Here is a 17,322-nt window from a genome sequence, read left to right as displayed (position 1 = left end):
CATCGTACCTTGCACACTTTCAAGACACCCTGTGCCAGATGCAGCAAAGCAGCCCCAAAACATTACTGAGCCTCCTCCATGTTTCACCGTAGGGACAGTGTTCTTTTCGTCGTATGCTTGGTTTTTGAGTCTATGAACATAGAGTTGATGTGCCTTACCAAAAAGCTCCAGTTTGGTCTCATCTGTCCAAAGGACATTCTCCCAGAAGCTTTGTGGCTTGTCAACATGCATTTTTGCAAATTCCAGTCTCGCTTTTTTATGAGTTTTTTTCAGCAGTGGTGTCCTCCTTGGTCGTCTCCCATGAAGTCCACTTTGGCTCAAACAACGACGAATGGTGCCATCTGACACTGATGTACCTTGGCCTTGGAGTTCACCTTTAATTTCTTTGGAGGTTGCTCTGGGCTCTTTGGATACAATTCCAACGATCCGTCTCTTCAATTTGTCATCAATTTTCCTCTTGCGGCCACGTCCAGGGAGGTTGGCGACTGTCCCGTGGGTCTTGAACTTCTGAATAATATGAGCCACTGTTGTCACAGGAACTTCAAGCTGTTTAGAGATGGTCTTATAGCCTTTACCTTTAAGATGTTTGTCTATAATTTTTTTTCGGATGTCCTGGGACAATTCTCTCCTTCGCTTTCTGTTGTCCATGTTCAGTGTGGTACACACCTTTTCACCAAACAGCAGGGTGACTACTTGTCTCCCTTTAAATAGGCAGACTGACTGATTATGAGTTTGGAAACACCTGTGATGTCAATTAAATGACACACCTGAGTTAATCATGTCACTCTGGTCAAATAGTTTTCAATCTTTTATAGAGGTACCATCATTTTTGTCCAGGCCTGTTTCATTAGTTTGTTTTTTTAAATAATTATGTTAATCAACAATTCAAAAGTAATGGCTGTTTTTGATTATTTAATTTTCAATAAATTTTTATTTATTGTTACTTTTGTGAGTTTCAAGTGATTTCAGTGAGAATTGTGGGTTTTTCCTTCTTTAACTGAGGGGTACCAACAATTTTGTCCACGTGTGTATGTTTTCACCACCATGCTTGACAGTGGGCACAGTGTTCTTTGGGTTGTATGCTTCCCCTTTTCTCCTCCAGACGTATTTAGCATCCATATGGCCACATAATTCCAATTTTGTCTCATCAGACCACAAGATGCTTGACCAGAAACTTGGATCTTGCTTCAGATGACCTCTAGCAAAAGCCAAACGAGCCTCCAAGTGTTTTTTCTTGAGCAGTGGTGTCTTTCGAGGCCTACGCCCATGGAGGCCATCTCTGTGCAGGACCCGTTCGATGGTGGACCGTGACACATTTGTCCCTGCCTGGTGAAGTGATTTAATTAGGGCCTTGGTTGCTGTCCGGGGGTTGTTGTTGACCTCTCGGCAGATTTTCCGGGCAAGTTTGGGTGACACCTTTTGCTTCTTGCCACGCCCACTGAGATTCTTAATAGTGTTGAACTTCTTGTGCTTGTTGATTATGCTCTGGACGGTTGACACAGGGACATCATACTGCTTGGAAATGGCCTTGTAACCCTTTCCTTTACTGTGGGCACATACAAGACGTCGCAGATCCTCACTGAGCTCCTTCTTCTTGGCCATACTGGTCAGAAATTGAGAATAACCAGAACATGTTGCCCCAATTTATACTCTTCGGAAAAGATTCCACTGGTCACAAAAAAACATGAGCTTATTCCACTGATCATCTTGAAATAAATTTAGGCCAAAAATTAGTAAAGTTTTAGGAATTTAAACCAAAAAAAAGATATTTTTCTGAAACATTGCCAGAGGTATGAATAATTCTGAACATCAGTGAGAACTAACTTTTGGCCATATCTATTCCTATATGTGAGTGAAGTTTAGACACTCATGTGAATTTGCACATAGCAACAAGGAGAAAAAAGATAGTGAGGAAATACAAATATAATACCTATTGCAAATGCAGAATCTGATAAAGAATGTTATTTTTCATGGGGTATCAATAATTTTGAGGACAACTGTATTTAACCTCATTACAACCTTCTCACGTCTTTCAGACTACTCCATCAACTGGTCAAAATCAATCATATTACCTTTAACAGAAAACTCATGGAATCCCACATTCCAAACCTCAAATTATTCTATTCCTACTGGCAACATCAGATATCTGGGCATAAATATTTCCTCCAAACTCTCAGAGCTAGTTCACCTGAACTACACCCCACTTTTGGACAAAGTCTGAGACGATCTAAGGCGATGGAATAACCTCCCAATCTCCCTCTTAGGACGAATAGCTACAGTCAAAATGAAAATATTACCTAAAATCAACTACCTCTTTTCCATGATTCCGTTTAAACCCACATCAAAGTGGTTTCAATCGTTAGACTCTGCCATTGGTAAATTCTATTCAAACAACAAAAAGGCTAAAATCAGTCTGGCCACCCTCCAGAGGAATAAATCAGAAGGGGGACTGGGAGCCCCCAACTTCATGTACCGTATTTTCACGACTATAAGGCACACATAAAAGTCTTAGATTTTCTTCAAATTGTGCGGCGTGCCCTATAGTGCAGTGCGCCCTGTGTGTGTTGTTGTTGTAAGGCGGACGTTGATTGTATATAAAAGAACGGGTATGTGCGTTATGCAGAACATCGTTGTTTTAACAACCCTGAAAATGGCAAAGAGACACGCTTATGAAGCACAGTTTAAACTGAAGGCCATCAGCTACGCGGAGGAACATGGAAATCGAGCAGCTGCGAGAGAATTTAAGATTAATGAATCGATGGTTCGCAAGTGGAGGAAGCTGGAAAACGAGCTCCGACAGGTCAAGAAGACGCAGCTGAGTTTCCACGGACATAAGGCGAGGTGGCCCGAGTTGGAGGAAAGACTCGAGCAGTGGATCATCAAGCAAAGAACGAGTGGGAGAAGCGTTTCGACGGTCACCATTCGACTAAAAGCAGTAACGCTAGCAGAAGAAATGAAAATTGAACATTTCCAAGGAGGTTTCGTTCCATGAAACGGTGCCATTTTTCCATCCGGACCAGGACTACGGTAACGCAGCAACTTCCAGCGGATTATAATGAAAAGCTGGCCATCTTCCGCTCCTACTGCAGCAAACACATCGCCGACAAACACATCCAGCCCAGCCACATCACTAACATGGACGAGGTGCTGCTCACTTTCGACATCCCGGTGAGTCACACTGTGTAGAAGAAGGGGACCAGCACGGTAGCGATACGCACAACGGGGTACGAAAACTCTTCTTTTACTGTTGTGCTTGGCTGTCATGCTAATGGACAGAAACTGCTGCCTATGATGATTTTTAAGAGAAAGACTTTGCCTAAAGAGAAGTTTCCAGCAGGAGTCATCATTAAGGCAAATGAAAAGGGCTGGATGGATGAGGAAATGATGAAAGAGTGGCTGAGGGAGGTGTATGTAAGGAGACCAGGTGGTTTTTTCCACGCATCACCATCGCTGTTGATCTGTGACTCTATGCGTGCCCATCTCACAGCCGATGTGAAAAAACAAGTGAAGCAAATGAACTCTGAGCTTGCTGTCATTCCGGGAGGCCTGCCAAAGGAACTCCAACCGCTGGACATCGGTGTGAACCGGCCGTTCAAAGTAAGGCTGCGAGCGGCGTGGGAGCGATGGATGACCGATGGATCACCGATGGAGACCACAGTTTCACTAAGAGTGGAAGGCAGCACCGGGCGAGTTACGCCACAATCTGCGAATGGATTGTAGATGCTTGGGCTAACGTGTCTGCTGGCACTGTTGTTCGAGCTTTCGCAAAAGCCGGCATCATTTCCGAGGAGCCGCACAGCACGGAAAGTGACTCTGACAGTGAAGAAAGTGAACCTGACATGTTTGATGGAGATTTAGCGCAGCTGTTCAATTCAGAAACAGAGGATGAGGACTTCCATGGGTTTGATTGATGACGATTACCGGTAAAAAAAAAATGTGAATACTAAACTCAGTTTTGCTCCCGCTCTATTTTTAAATACGCACACTTGTGTGCTTGTTTTATCCATGTGTTTTACCATGCCCGCGCCTATTGATGATTAAAAAAATGTTAGTACTTTGTAATCAATACTTAAAGCACAACCAAACTCAGTTTTGCTCCCGCTCTATTTTGAAATACGCACACTTGTATGCTTGTGTGTGTGTTGTTGTTGTAAGGCGGATGTAGTAGAGGACACCATGAGAACGTTAAAGGGGGAAGTGTGGGCGTGGATTGTATATAAAACCCTCGCCCTATAATCAGGTGCGCCTTATGTGTGTGTTAAATACAGTAATGGCACACATAACTGAGACTGCGCCTTTTAGTAAGGTGCGCCTTATGGTCGTGAAAATACGGTATTATTATTTAGCCAACCAACTTCAGTATATCACCAAATGGATCCACCCACATGTAGAATATAACTCCTGGCTGGAATTAGAACAGTTAGATTGTAACCAGATCAAAATCTCTGACCTGCCCTTTATCACTTCTGCCCTTAAACATCACTCCTGCTTCAAGAACCCATAATCGCCTCCACCATGTCTGCTTGGTGGAAAACGTTGAAGGTCACAGGCTCCCAGTTAAAACCCAGCATACTGTCCCCAATCTGGCACAACCCTGATTTTGCAAACAATAAAATAGCTCTTTATTTCAGGACGTGGGCAGAAAGAGGAGTCACCCACCTCCACCACCTTTTTGATGATAACATATTTAGAACATATACAAACTTATTCCAAATATTTGAAATAAGAAATGGAAACTTCCTCCACTACCTACAGGTAAAGAAGATGCTTACAAGTAGAATTCCATCGCTTCAGTCTATTTCACAGCCAACTGATTTACAGCCACCTGAATTTGTCAAATACATTATGAAACTGCCTCCAAGAAACAAAAAGAACCTCTCAAAAATGTATAGTTTACTCTCAAAGACAGACTCTATTCACCTACCAACTCACAAATGGGAAGAAGACTTGTCCAAATCCTTTGACTCTGATTTTTGGACCCAGATCTGTGAAAACACATTTAAAATGACAAAAAACACCAACTTACAACTGATCCAATTTAAGGTTCTTCATAGAACGCATATAACCCAATATAAATTATATAAAATGGGCTTCTCAAACTCAGACACATGTACTCAATGCACTCAAAACATGGCTGACACATATTTTCACGCTCTTTGGCTATGTACACCTGTCTATCAATTCTGGGCACTAATCACACAGAAACTCTCCGATATTTTGGGCTGTGGGATTCCACATTCCCCGAACATTTGCCTAATTGGTGACCTAACGCTAACAGCCTTACAGGACATCCACATCCAACCCACACTTGCAGCTATCGCCATTGCCAAAAAAACTATTTTAGTTAACTGGAAAGATAAGAAAGCCCTCAACATCATCCATTGGCTGAACCTCCTCACAGAACACATTTCACTGGAGAGAATGTCTGCTACCCGGAAAAAACAATTGGACTCATTTAAAGAAAAATGGTCTCCATTTATTAATTCATTAAATATTAACCTATAGCTCCTGCTTGTATGTGGGCGTATGCCACTGCCTCCATTAAAAAAAAAAAAATTGTAATACCTGTTCTGTCTGTGCGTATGGTCTAACTTTCCTCTGCTGTATTTCAGTTTATTAACACTCCAACTCTCAAAGATTGATAGCACCATGGACTTCAAGGCAGTGTGCATGCACTGGCGGTGTCCTTTCCCTATGGTTCCCGGGGTTGCTCTCTGGCTCTGCGGAGTCGGGATGGCTTGGGCCCCTCTCCCTGAAAGTGGATGTCTCCGGTGTCTCCCCCATTGAGCTCTGGGTCTGCTGGGTCTGCACGCTCTCCCTGGACCTCAGGGTGTCGGCGGCTGATCTCTTCTGGGGCGCTTGGCTGGTCCTGGGGCTTGGGGTGGGTCGGTCCATCCGTTGTTCCCCTGTCCCTTCATGCTCCGCTTCCCTCCTCCTCCCTCCTCTCCTGCCTGCCCGCTCCTCCTCGCCCTTCTCCCTCTCCTGTGGGGGGCCGGTGGCCCTCTGCGGGCGGGCAGGTGGGCAGTCTGGCGTGGGGGCTGGGTGGTCTCTCTGGGGGGGTGGCTCTGGCTCACCTGGGCACAGGCCTTGATCCTGGCCTGCGTGCCGCCACTGGAGTCCAGTTTCTGCTGGCTGGGGGCCTCCGTCCGGGCCTGGTGCTGTCCTGGGGTGTGATGGGGTGGGTGGGGTCTCGGGGGCGCTGCGGGGTGGGCGCCCTGCGTCCTTGGCGTGTAGGCTCCTGGGTGGGTGTGGCGGCTTGTGGCCCTCGCTTCCTTGTGGCGTGGCCTGGTCCCCCCTTCGGGGTGGGGTGCTGCGTGCAGCTGGCCTGTGTTGGGGCTATGGTGCCTGCCAGGGCGCTGCTCTGATCTGCAGCTCCCGGGGGGTTGTTGTGCCGGCTGGGCCAGTTGGTTCGTGTGGGCCCTCCCCAGTCCCTTGCCTCTTGGCTCTGGGGGCCCTCTGCATCAGTACCGGTGGTCTTGCTACCTGCCTCCCCCACTGCTCTGTCCTCTTGGGCCGGATCCACACCAGACTGCCTCTTATTGTGCACTTCACATTTTTCACACCTCACTGTAAATAGCAACCTTTTGGCACGTATAGGGACACAACAGCTAGGGCCCCGAGGGCAGGTGGGGGTGGGAACGATAGGCACTGTGGTGGGGCGGGTGGCAGGGCTATACAGCCCTGTCTCCCCCTCATCACCCTCTTGCCTGCCTCCCCTGCTCTCCAATCTTTTTTTTAATGCACCACACACACTCACCTTGGGGGTAGGTCTGGGTTGGCTGATGCCCCCCCCAGCCTCCTCACTTTTAATGCACCACATGACACTCAGGGTTACACTATCATGGTGCTGGGATAATGTTTCCCATTAGGGATCGGAAAAAGTATAAACAGGAGAGTAATGGGTGGGTTTCACAGTTATGGCCTCGCTGGTGGGATCTGGCCCCCCATACGGCTATGGGGCGGCGGGGTGTACCATCATCCGTGTCGCTGTGGCTGGGGGTCCCCGGGGCCGGGGAGCCGTGGCCTGTAGGGGTTCTCCTGCGTGTCCTACGGGTCCGGGCTGGTGCGGTGGCTCTTGCTGGGCTGCGGGGTCTGGATTGGCTGTCCCGGTGGGTGCTGTGGCTGTGGCACGGGCTGGTGGTGTGTGGTGGCTCTGTCCTGGTGGGGGGGTTGGTTCGCGTCGCGGGATGTGGGGGCTTTGGGTGTGCTGTGCTCGCCCGGGGGCTGGTGCGGGTGGGTATGCGGGGTGCCCCCCCGTTGGCGTTGCCAGGCCCCACCGCTCTGTCCATTTTTGCCCTCTGGACTCGCATTGGGTCCCGGCTCCGGTTCCCTCTGGCCAGCCTCCGGTGGCGGCCTGCCCGGTGATGGGCTGGTTGCCGTCCCTTCGGTCTGGCTTCCTGGCTGCTTGGGGCAGTCTCCCCCCCTGGGGGTGGGGTGTGGGTGGGGTGTGGGCGGGTGGGGTGGTGGGGTGCGGGGTTCTGGTGGGAGCTGGGGCGGTCGGGGTTGGGGTTTGGGTGGCGGGAGGGTCCTCTTGCCCCAGGCTGCCTGGGTCGGTTCTGGCGTGCTGGGGGTGTCGGTAGCTGCTCCCTCTTGTCTTCAGGGTCCCGGTTGTTCTCTGGGGGCGCTGCCCCATGGCTCCTGCGGCCTGGGGGGGGGGCCCTGTCGGCTTGGCCCTGCATTGCTGTGATGGCTGTTCTGGGCTTCAGGGTCTTTCAAACTTGCATGTGCATGTTTGCTCAGGTCCCACCAGCTCCTGTCGAGTTCCGCTGTTGAGCAGTGATGGGACCCGCCAGAATGTGCTGAGACTCTCTCCAGAGTCTAATCTCACACTAAACCCACTCTCCTTTTTTCTAGTATCTTCTTCTGGCCTATTCCACTCTATACTAACATGACACTCACAACTATGGTGTTCAGTACTGTCTGGCTAATTATTCATTTATTTATTTATTGTTTGTTTGGTTTTCTGTTCTCTTGTGTATGTGTTTGTTTGTTTGTCTTATTGATGGGTAATTATTAGTTGGGAATAACACAACACCTGATATTCTTCAGATGTAATAGCACCGCTTGCTAGTCCCTGTCCCTGTCCGTCCTCTCTCGTCCTGTCCACCCTTTGTTTCCCCTCACGTCACCACTGAGGTGTAGCACTGCCCTCCCTGGCTCTTAACAGGGAAATGTAATAAAGAGTGTCAGCTTAGCTTTCAGGGAGGGCTGGTGATGGTCACACACATGCACTAAATAATAAGATATTTGGCTGCAAGACTAAAATATGCATTAATCTCATAAAGTGTTGACACCCCTTCCATGGAGTTAAACAATGAGAATAAATGCAGACAAAAAAAATACCATAAATGAAAGAAATCTGGCCTTTAAAAAGAAAGATACAGAATTACTTAAACAGACAGAAAAAAAGTTAAGAAGTAAATTAAGACAGGCGAAGCTAAAACACAGACAAGACTTAGGAAATGTCTATAAAAGCAAAAATTCCAAAAAGTCATGGGATACCATGAAGTCTATCACCGGAATGACCTCTCCTAGTAAACCAATTGTGACTAACAATGAGTACAAATTTGCCAATGACCTAAACATTTTTTTTTTTTACCAGATTCAAATCTCCTGGCAGCACCCAGAGATGTGATCAAATTCTTGCAAACATTCAGCCGGAGTTGGACAGAATTGAGATCACTGTTGATGAGGTGAGAAAGACATTTAAAGCAACCAATGCCAGAAAGGCAGAAGGGCCTGACAAGTGTAGTCCTTCCTTATTAAGAAACTTTGCCACAGAACTGGCCCCAGCTTGGCAACCAATTTTTCAGCAATCACTTGACACTTACACAGCCCCCACAATATGGAAAACTTCATACATCAAACCACTGCCTAAAATTCAAAGTCCAAAAGAACATAAGGATTTCAGACCCATTGCTTTAACTTCAGTAATTATGAAGGCTCTAGAAAGACTTTTGCTAAAACATCTACAAAATTCAATCAGTGTCAAACTGGATTCATTCCAGTTTGCATACAAAACTCGCTGTGGTACTGAGGATGCCGTCGCTACCCTCACCCACATTATCACCAAACATCTTGATAAAAAAAATACCTACGCAAGAGCTCTCTTTCTAGACTATTCATCTGCCTTCAATACTATTCAGCTGATATTCTCATTATTAAACTCTTCAATCTCGGAGTTAATCCATATTTGATTCATTGGTATGCATCTTTCCTCATCAACAGAGTCCAGTTGGTTAAGGTAAATGACACACTGTCCCCTGCCATCACAACCTCTGTCGGTGCCCCTCAGGGCTGTGTCAGTCCAGCTTTGCTTTTCACTCTGTACACTAAAAAAAACGTCAAGCAATCAAATCAGTCATCAAATTTATTTTTATAGCCCAATATCACAAGAGTTACCCCAAAGGGCAAGCAAATCGGGTACAATGGATTTCACTGCTGTCTTATTTATTCACAGGACTAGCAGGGTGACTTAAGAAATAAATGTAATAGTCAGAACAGCCCTGCCGAAGCGGTCTATCATAATTGCATGCCTAGTTTTTATATACTTTGTGAACAATGTCATCCACTATATCTGAATGTCATAGTAATAATGTGAACATCGCCACCTTCTGGGTGCTCTAGCTCGGAATACACAGTTTTCAACATTAAATGTTCTTCCAGACTGGATCATCATTTGGCCGCAAAATGATGACCGGCTACCTGTCATCAAGAAACATCAAGGCTTGTGAGGGCAGGGTTAAGGGTAAGATCCCTGCATGGACCCTACCACCAAGCACGTTAACATGTAAGAGAAGCACTATTTGCACTCATGTGTTTGTGCAGTTTAACAACATTTGTGTTTTGATGTGGTTCTAGGAGAGTGGGTACGTCGCCGTCATTTCTGATGTTTGTCTTGCAAAAGTGTAGTTAAAAAACGGATATCAAAAAATGAAATTTAACTTCTAATTTGTTTTTTGATATCCGTTTTTATTGATAAAAAGAAAATCGGAAAATGGATTGGTTTTCTGTTTTCTGATTTTTATTCTGAAAACGAAAAACGGGAAACGGCCGTTATCCGTTTTTGGTGTTTTGACCCCAAATCGAAAATAGAATGACGGCGACGTACACGGACCGAGTACACCCTAATAATGAGAGATAGTCTGATTACAGTAAACATTTGTCTTAACACATTGACCTTAAAACACAGTGAATACATTGCTGGACAAACAAAGTAGTATATGTAATTAACTCAAAATAACACAATAAGAGTTTCTCAGTTTACAACTATATAGGTCAACTTTTGGGTGAAGTTGATGAGGTGGTATTGCCTGTCCTTGAACACACCAAGCAGATCCCTCCTCAGCCTGACACACCATCCTTATCTACTGATCATGTTCTGAGAACGACAAACACAGAACAAAATGCAAACACAAACATTAAATTGCATACATATTTACTGTTACTCATGGTTGAAATACATTCTATTACATATTAAATTAGGGTTTTTAAAAATACTTACCTATGTAGTTTCTGGCTGGATGTCTGACACCAATTTCTCGTTGCCAGTATGTCTATCTCTGGTGTGAGGTCTTGTTCTGAGGCAATCCACAAAACAGCGTGGACGTTGTCATCTGTGATGCGTGATCTCCACTTAGATTTTAGATTCATTATTGAAAACATCTGTTCACACAGATAAGTTCTCCCAGACATGGACAGAACACGAGCAGCTAGAAGTCGGAGCTGTGGCATAAAACTAGGGGGCAGTAGACAGTAGAAGTCCCCAATTGCAGCATCCAAAAACTTTGCCCTCAGGCTAGTATCACTTAGAAGCTCTATTAACTTCCTCTGAAGTTCATGCGGCGCACTGCAAATGTCAGTGGTTTGGATTGGCAAAGATGACAAAGCCTGAGTGCTGTGCTTTTCAAGTCAGAGAAGCGCCGATTAAACTCATTCATTAACCTGTTCAGTTTCGGAGCCAAAATGGCACATGGAAAAGTACCAGGAACTGAGATTGAGATGCTCTGACAAACAGGAAAATCTGCAACATTGTCCTGTTTCACCTGGGACATCCATATTCTGAGTTTACACTGGAAGGCTGTGATCATGTACTGTGGGAAATGTAGTCTATAGTCAACACATGCTTTAAAGCAAGATAGACTTATTTTAAGATAATCATACACCTTTAAAGCTCTCGCAGGCCTTATAAAACAATGTGGTGGGCCACATTTGGCCTGTGGGCCTTGAGTTTGACACATGTGGCTTAGGGTTTTTGTGCCACTGTCTTTTTTGTGAGCCCTGCTGTGTTACAAACAGTGATGGGAGTAATGACAATCAAATAAACAGTGTTACTAATGGCGTTGTTTTTATCGGTAATGGGTAATCTCACTAATTATTATTTCTATCGTTATAACACCCTTACCGTTACCAACAACTAAATAGGGTGCATTAGAAATTAAGCTACTCATTGAAGCTCTTGCCATCCAACTTGCCACCTCTTGCCATCCAACAGGAGCTGCAAAAACTGTTTATTTTTTATTTTTTTGGTGAGGGAGGAGAGAGAGAGACGAGGCAACCGCATATGTGATGATGATTGGCTAAGGTAGAGTGAGCTTTCACAGGAAGCCAATAGGAGGCAGTGTTCACTTTACACAAACCAAACATGTAGACGGCTGCCTCACACACCCAAACCAGCAGAGGTAAGTGGCGGCAGTGGCGAGTCTGGAGAGAAAGTCGGTGTTTTTACAAGTGGAAGTACAGACTCTATTCTCCTTGAGGTAAAAGGCAAGAACATACATGTGAAGTGTGTATTATGAGCTGGAGTGAAGTATTTGTCCACGTCCGTTGTAAGTAACTCTAATAAAGCATCTCTCAACAGCACACGCTTGACAATAGCATCATTCCCATAGGCTGCAACTGCAAATGAAACAAAATGTATAAATAAATTGAATGAAATTATACAATTTATTGCTTATAATTACTCAGCCAAGCCAATTTGTAATTGTATATAATGTACATCATGGCCACAGTGACATACCGTATTTTCACGACTATAAGGCGCACATAAAAGTCTTAGATTTTCTTCAAATTGTGCGGCGCGCCCTATGGTGCAGTGCGTCCTGTGTGTGTTGTTGTAAGGCGGACGTAGACCAGGTGGTTTTTTCCACGCATCACCATCGCTGTTGATCTGTGACTCTATGCGTGCCCATCTCACAGCCGATGTGAAAAAACAAGTGAAGCAAATGAACTCTGAGCTTGCTGTCATTCCGGGAGGCCTGACAAAGGAACTCCAACCGCTGGACATCGGTGTGAACCGGCCGTTCAAAGTAAGGCTGCGAGCGGCGTGGGAGCAATGGATGACCGATGGAGACCACAGTTTCACTAAGAGAGGAAGGCAGCGCCGGGCGAGTTACGCCACAATTTGCGAATGGATTGTAAATGCTTGGGCTAACGTGTCTGCTGGCACTGTTGTTCGAGCTTTCGCAAAAGCCGGCATCGTTTCCGAGGCGCCGCACGGCACGGAAAGTGACTCTGACAGTGAAGAAAGTGAACCTGGCATGTTTGATGGAGGTTTAGCGCAGCTGTTCAATTCAGAAACAGAGGATGAGGACTTCCATGGGTTTGATTGATGACGATTACCGGTAAAAAAAAAAAAAAGTGAATACCAAACTCAGTTTTGCTCCCGCTCTATTTCTAAATACGCACACTTGTGTGCTTGTTTTATCTGTGTTTTACCATGCCCGCGCCTATTGATGATTAAAAAAATGTTAGTACTCTGTAATCAATACTTAAATAAAGCACAACCAAACTCAGTTTTGCTCCGGCTCTATTTTTAAATACGCACACTTGTATGCTTATGTGTGTTGTTGTTGTTGTAAGGCCGACGTAGTTGAGGACACCATGAGAACGTTAAAGGGGGAAGTGTGGGCATGGATTGTATATAAAACCCTCGCCATATAATCAGGTGCGCCTTATGTGTGTTTTAAATACAGTAATGGCACACATAACTGAGACTGCGCCTTTTGGTCGTGAAAATACGGTAATAACAGGCTGGGTACTATAGTATAACTTCAAATTTAACCAATAAGAAAAATACCTGATCCTGGTGATGTATCTGTGGGACAGTTCTTGAAGTTGGCAACTTCAGTAGCTGCCAGCACCTCACTGCTGAGATCCAGTGTCCTCTCCTTGAGCTTTGTGGTGAGGGTGTTCACAAGCTGATTGGTTGTCCTCACTGTTGTACTCACAAAAAGTGAGTATAAAACACCTAAAATATGTTTTTGTACTAGAGGTTAAAGGCTGTGGTTTATTTTAGTATGACAGAGAAGAAACATTTTCATTTATATCCCGCTCCGTAAGTCTGGATGGGATCTGTAGTGACTTTGCGCAGGCGCGATTCATCTGCCGTCTGGCCGCGGAGTGATGTGTCCTCTAATCAGACACTGGAACGGCTGCGGGGTTACTGGACTGACAGCCTGTGCTTTGGGAGGGGGAGGAGCTCACAGTAGCACCTGCTGCTCGTTGAAAACAGTAACTGCAGAATGATCCGAGTTTTCCTATCAGAGTCTCCAAAACGGCAGAAAAAGTCGCTAGATTTGTCGCTAGTCGCTTTTGACAAAAAAAAGTCGCTAGGACACTTTGGAAAGTCGCTAAGTTGGCAACACTGCCTGCGCAGAACAAAGCGAAAGGTTAGAAATCTTTCAATTTATTTATTTATTTATTTATAAAATGCTTGTCGCCCGGCCGGGCGATGAGAAATGTATAAATTGTATCCGTTTATCACCCGGGCATCGTTCTGGTAGCTTCGGGCGACTTGGCGACCGCGAACCTTACACACTGTAACAGGTGGGGCTAACGTGAGCTCAACTAACAAAGAAGGACACAGAACCACACTGTCCAAGCAGCTAAAGCTGTATTTTTCTGCTACAGCTTCACAAATACTTGGGACAAAGACAGAACTGAATGGAATAATAGGCAGGTACGTTGTTGAGAATATGCTCCTCATATCAACAGTTGACTCAGACTCCTTCAGATCCCCCATTGGCACATTACCAGGGAGAGAAGGTACCGGTCAGCCATGCAGAAAGACATTTTCTAAACACGTAGATGACGAGTACGCTAAAATGAATGCCGAGTTTAAAAGGGGATTTGAAAAATTTTAACATTTAACTCTGTGCAACTGGCTTGTGAAACCTGCTTAGAAAAAAATCCAAATTCTCAGACATATTTAAACGAAAAAAAAAGTAACGCAATAGTTACTGTCCCTGGTAAGCAGTTACTTTTAGAGAGGAGTACTTCAGTTACAAACTCAGTTACCTTTTGGGAGAAGTAACTATAACTAATTATTTTTTAAAAGTTAGGTGCCCAACAGTGGTTACAAATGCCTACCAAATTCTGTAGATACAGGTGAAATGTCCTGCCCTTCGCAGTGATGCAAGGGGTGGTTTGGAGTCATTTTAACACACATATGCTCACATCCCATAAAATCTAAAGTTTTTTACCAGTTCTGACGTGTGCGCAATTTTCATGAGTTTCTGAGCATGTTTGGGCCTCGAAAATGCGAATCAGCTTGCCGAAAAGCAATAATTCCTTGCATTCCAATAGGGTTCTTGCATCATTCATGCTCGGACCCTAAAGATAATTCCTCACATTGAAATGCTCTGCCACTGGAAATGATGCAAGATAAGAATGTTGGGAGAAAACACTTAAACGTGTGTTAGTATATTTATATTATCAGCATTAAAACTATTAAACTTCACACTTCGTATATATTTAATCATGATATTGTACTGGAGTCTATTTGGGTCTGACATTGTACCATGATGCAAGATATCAATTGAATGTGAAATTTAAATTACTGATTGAATATTCTCTCTAATAAACAAAATAAGAAATTTTCTAATCTGTATTCTATCAGCTGTAGCACCAGCACAGTAAACGGACTTGACAACAAATCAGAACCAAACATAACAATATAACAAATAATTGCCAGGAAACGATTTGAGATGCTTCTTCCAGCCAATTTAAATCTGAAACTCTGATCATAACCTGCCCTGGACCAGCTCCACAGCATTTTTGTTGCCGTGGACCAACAAAACTAGCAATTAATACAACAAAGCAGGGCTAGTTAAAAGGTTATACTTCAGGAAATACTGTTAGTAATTATATATATATGTATGTATGTATGTATGTATGTATGTATGTATGTATGTATAATATATGTATACACACACACACACACACACACACACACACACACACACACACATATATATACACACATATACATATAAACATAAAAAACAGGTTTTCAATCGAGTTAAATCCAGGTTTATGCTGTAAATGCTGACTGTCATTGACGGAATGTCAAAAAGTAAAATGCCTACAAGTTCACACAAAAGAACACATTTTGGGACATGGCTGTAAAGACAAATAATCTGCTGTTAGAATATTTGAAGACTCTTCATTTTGGTTAAAAGAGATCCTCTTTCATGACACTAAACTCTGACATTAAGCTCAACATACTTCGCTAACCCATTAATCTCGATTCGTAGTACACGTCTCTGAAGTCTCTCCTGAGACAACAGTGGACAGCCAAAACACTGGGTAGCAATCAGCTAAAAGTGCAGATGGCCTACAGTCAGAGTCACTGTGAATCAGCGAGTAAGCTCACAACATCCCTTCACTTGCAGGCTTTACGTCAGCAGCAGCACCTAATCTCATCACGGGCTTCAGCCCTGCTTGCTCATTCAGCCCCAATCCCCACAATTGCAAATAAACATGTCGGCCCGCTGCTATAGCCTATGCGTAAACAGACACACACAAGAACCGGCAGCCTTTGCCTTACCGTTTGAACATCGCCTCCATATCCTTAATCTGTTTGCGAGAGAACTCTTTGAACTCCGTGTAAGGGTTAAAGACGCGGGTCGCTCGAGGAGCAGCATTGCCTTCATGGATGTCCAGTCTACGGGTCAGTTTGGCAGACAGCTCGGAGGACGAATCGCCACAGGCAGCCTCGGGTTCTTGCGGTTTGGGTCGAACCGGGCTTTGTTTGGGCTCCGGCCTCAGCTCAGCTTCCTGCGTAGCGGCCAGCCGCGACTGCAGCTTTCTTGCCAGCTCTTGAGATGCCATGCTGAGAAAGACGGTAAATGCGAGACAGATAGAAGCCTGGCAGCTTCCAGCGGCACTTCTGTCAAGCTGCCTTTACGCACGGAAAACACACAACAGTGCCTCCGGAATCGCTTCAGAATAAGATTCAGCATAACACTGACCTGCTTCTAACATTTTCTTCTGGTACGACATGAAACAAATCCGTTTTGTTTAGCTTTCATCTCTGACTACTGTCTATTTTTAAATTGATCGTTTTGGAAAATAAAATCCTCAACAGAAAACGACATTGGCTTGAGATCCAGAAGATGGCAGTATAATCCTTGAATTAGCTCCACGGGACTGTGGTTTCAAGATGATGATTACAGACCAGTGATGTTACACGATAAAAAATGAATCTAATCAATTACAGGTTTTGTAATTATTTAATTGCAATTAATCACGTTTTTGTCAAACAGCAATATTTGAAATAAGAAATTATTTTCAATGCAAATGAATTTTGGTTGACAGTTGAAGCAATGAATAGACATACTTGTGTGTATAACTTAAGATTTATAAGATTAATACAATTTTAAAATGGGACTTATAGAAAAAAAATGGGATTTGCATGATTTAAAGCCTGGATTTAGTTTTATTTCCCCCACTGTATGGCTCTAGCAAAAGCATAAGTAGTTCAAGGACCTTAACAACAATAAGACTGTGTCAAAATATCACAAATCACACACTCACATTAACTAAACACAGTTCAAACTTAATTACTCTGGGTAATAACAATACACTTTTCAGAACAGTTATTCAGTTAAAGGGATTATGACTATCTTGATTAACAGCAACAATAACAAAAAAGAAAAAAATAGAAACTAGGTCCCAGCAGTGCCTCTATTTTATGTAGCGCTTGCTCCCTTTTTACTATACAAGAGCAAGGCCCTGGGTCCTTGATCACCAAGATGTTATATCATATGCCCTGTTCAAAACAAAGAGTAAATACACAATACTCAAATAATTAAAGTAGCAAACGTTTATATAGAACTGATTTTTGGAAAAATAATAAAATAAAATGAAAATCAACCAATATGTCACATTCACATATACATATGGACCCTTTATCAAAACCAAAGTAAACTAAAGCCAGCAAAATAAATAAAAGCAAAGTTCAGGCCTGATTCCAGGGGTAGACTCCAGTCCTCCGCTCCTCTCAGCAGACAACAGCAAGTAGAAAGCTCCTCACCAATG

The 17,322-nt window shown here is 44.2% G+C and overlaps 1 protein-coding gene across 3 annotated transcripts in view; it reads right to left on the bottom strand.

The window, feature by feature from the left end:
- The window catches only part of efhd1 (EF-hand domain family, member D1), a 144,030-nt gene extending 127,635 nt beyond the window's left edge, over window positions 1-16,395 (bottom strand). The window contains exon 1 of one of the 3 annotated variants that reach the window (XM_051958314.1): window positions 15,830-16,395. In XM_051958314.1, the coding sequence (XP_051814274.1) occupies window positions 15,830-16,113 (284 nt within the window). In that variant the 5' untranslated portion in view covers window positions 16,114-16,395. The remainder of the gene's footprint in view (window positions 1-15,829) is intronic. The other 2 variants (XM_051958313.1, XM_051958315.1) reach the window with 2 other exon arrangements.
- Between the last annotated feature and the right edge of the window lie 927 nt (window positions 16,396-17,322).

Source organism: Acanthochromis polyacanthus, chromosome 13 (assembly GCF_021347895.1).
Source record: "Acanthochromis polyacanthus isolate Apoly-LR-REF ecotype Palm Island chromosome 13, KAUST_Apoly_ChrSc, whole genome shotgun sequence".
Taxonomy (NCBI): domain Eukaryota; kingdom Metazoa; phylum Chordata; class Actinopteri; family Pomacentridae; genus Acanthochromis; species Acanthochromis polyacanthus.
This window is presented reverse-complemented; position numbering and strand designations above follow the sequence as displayed.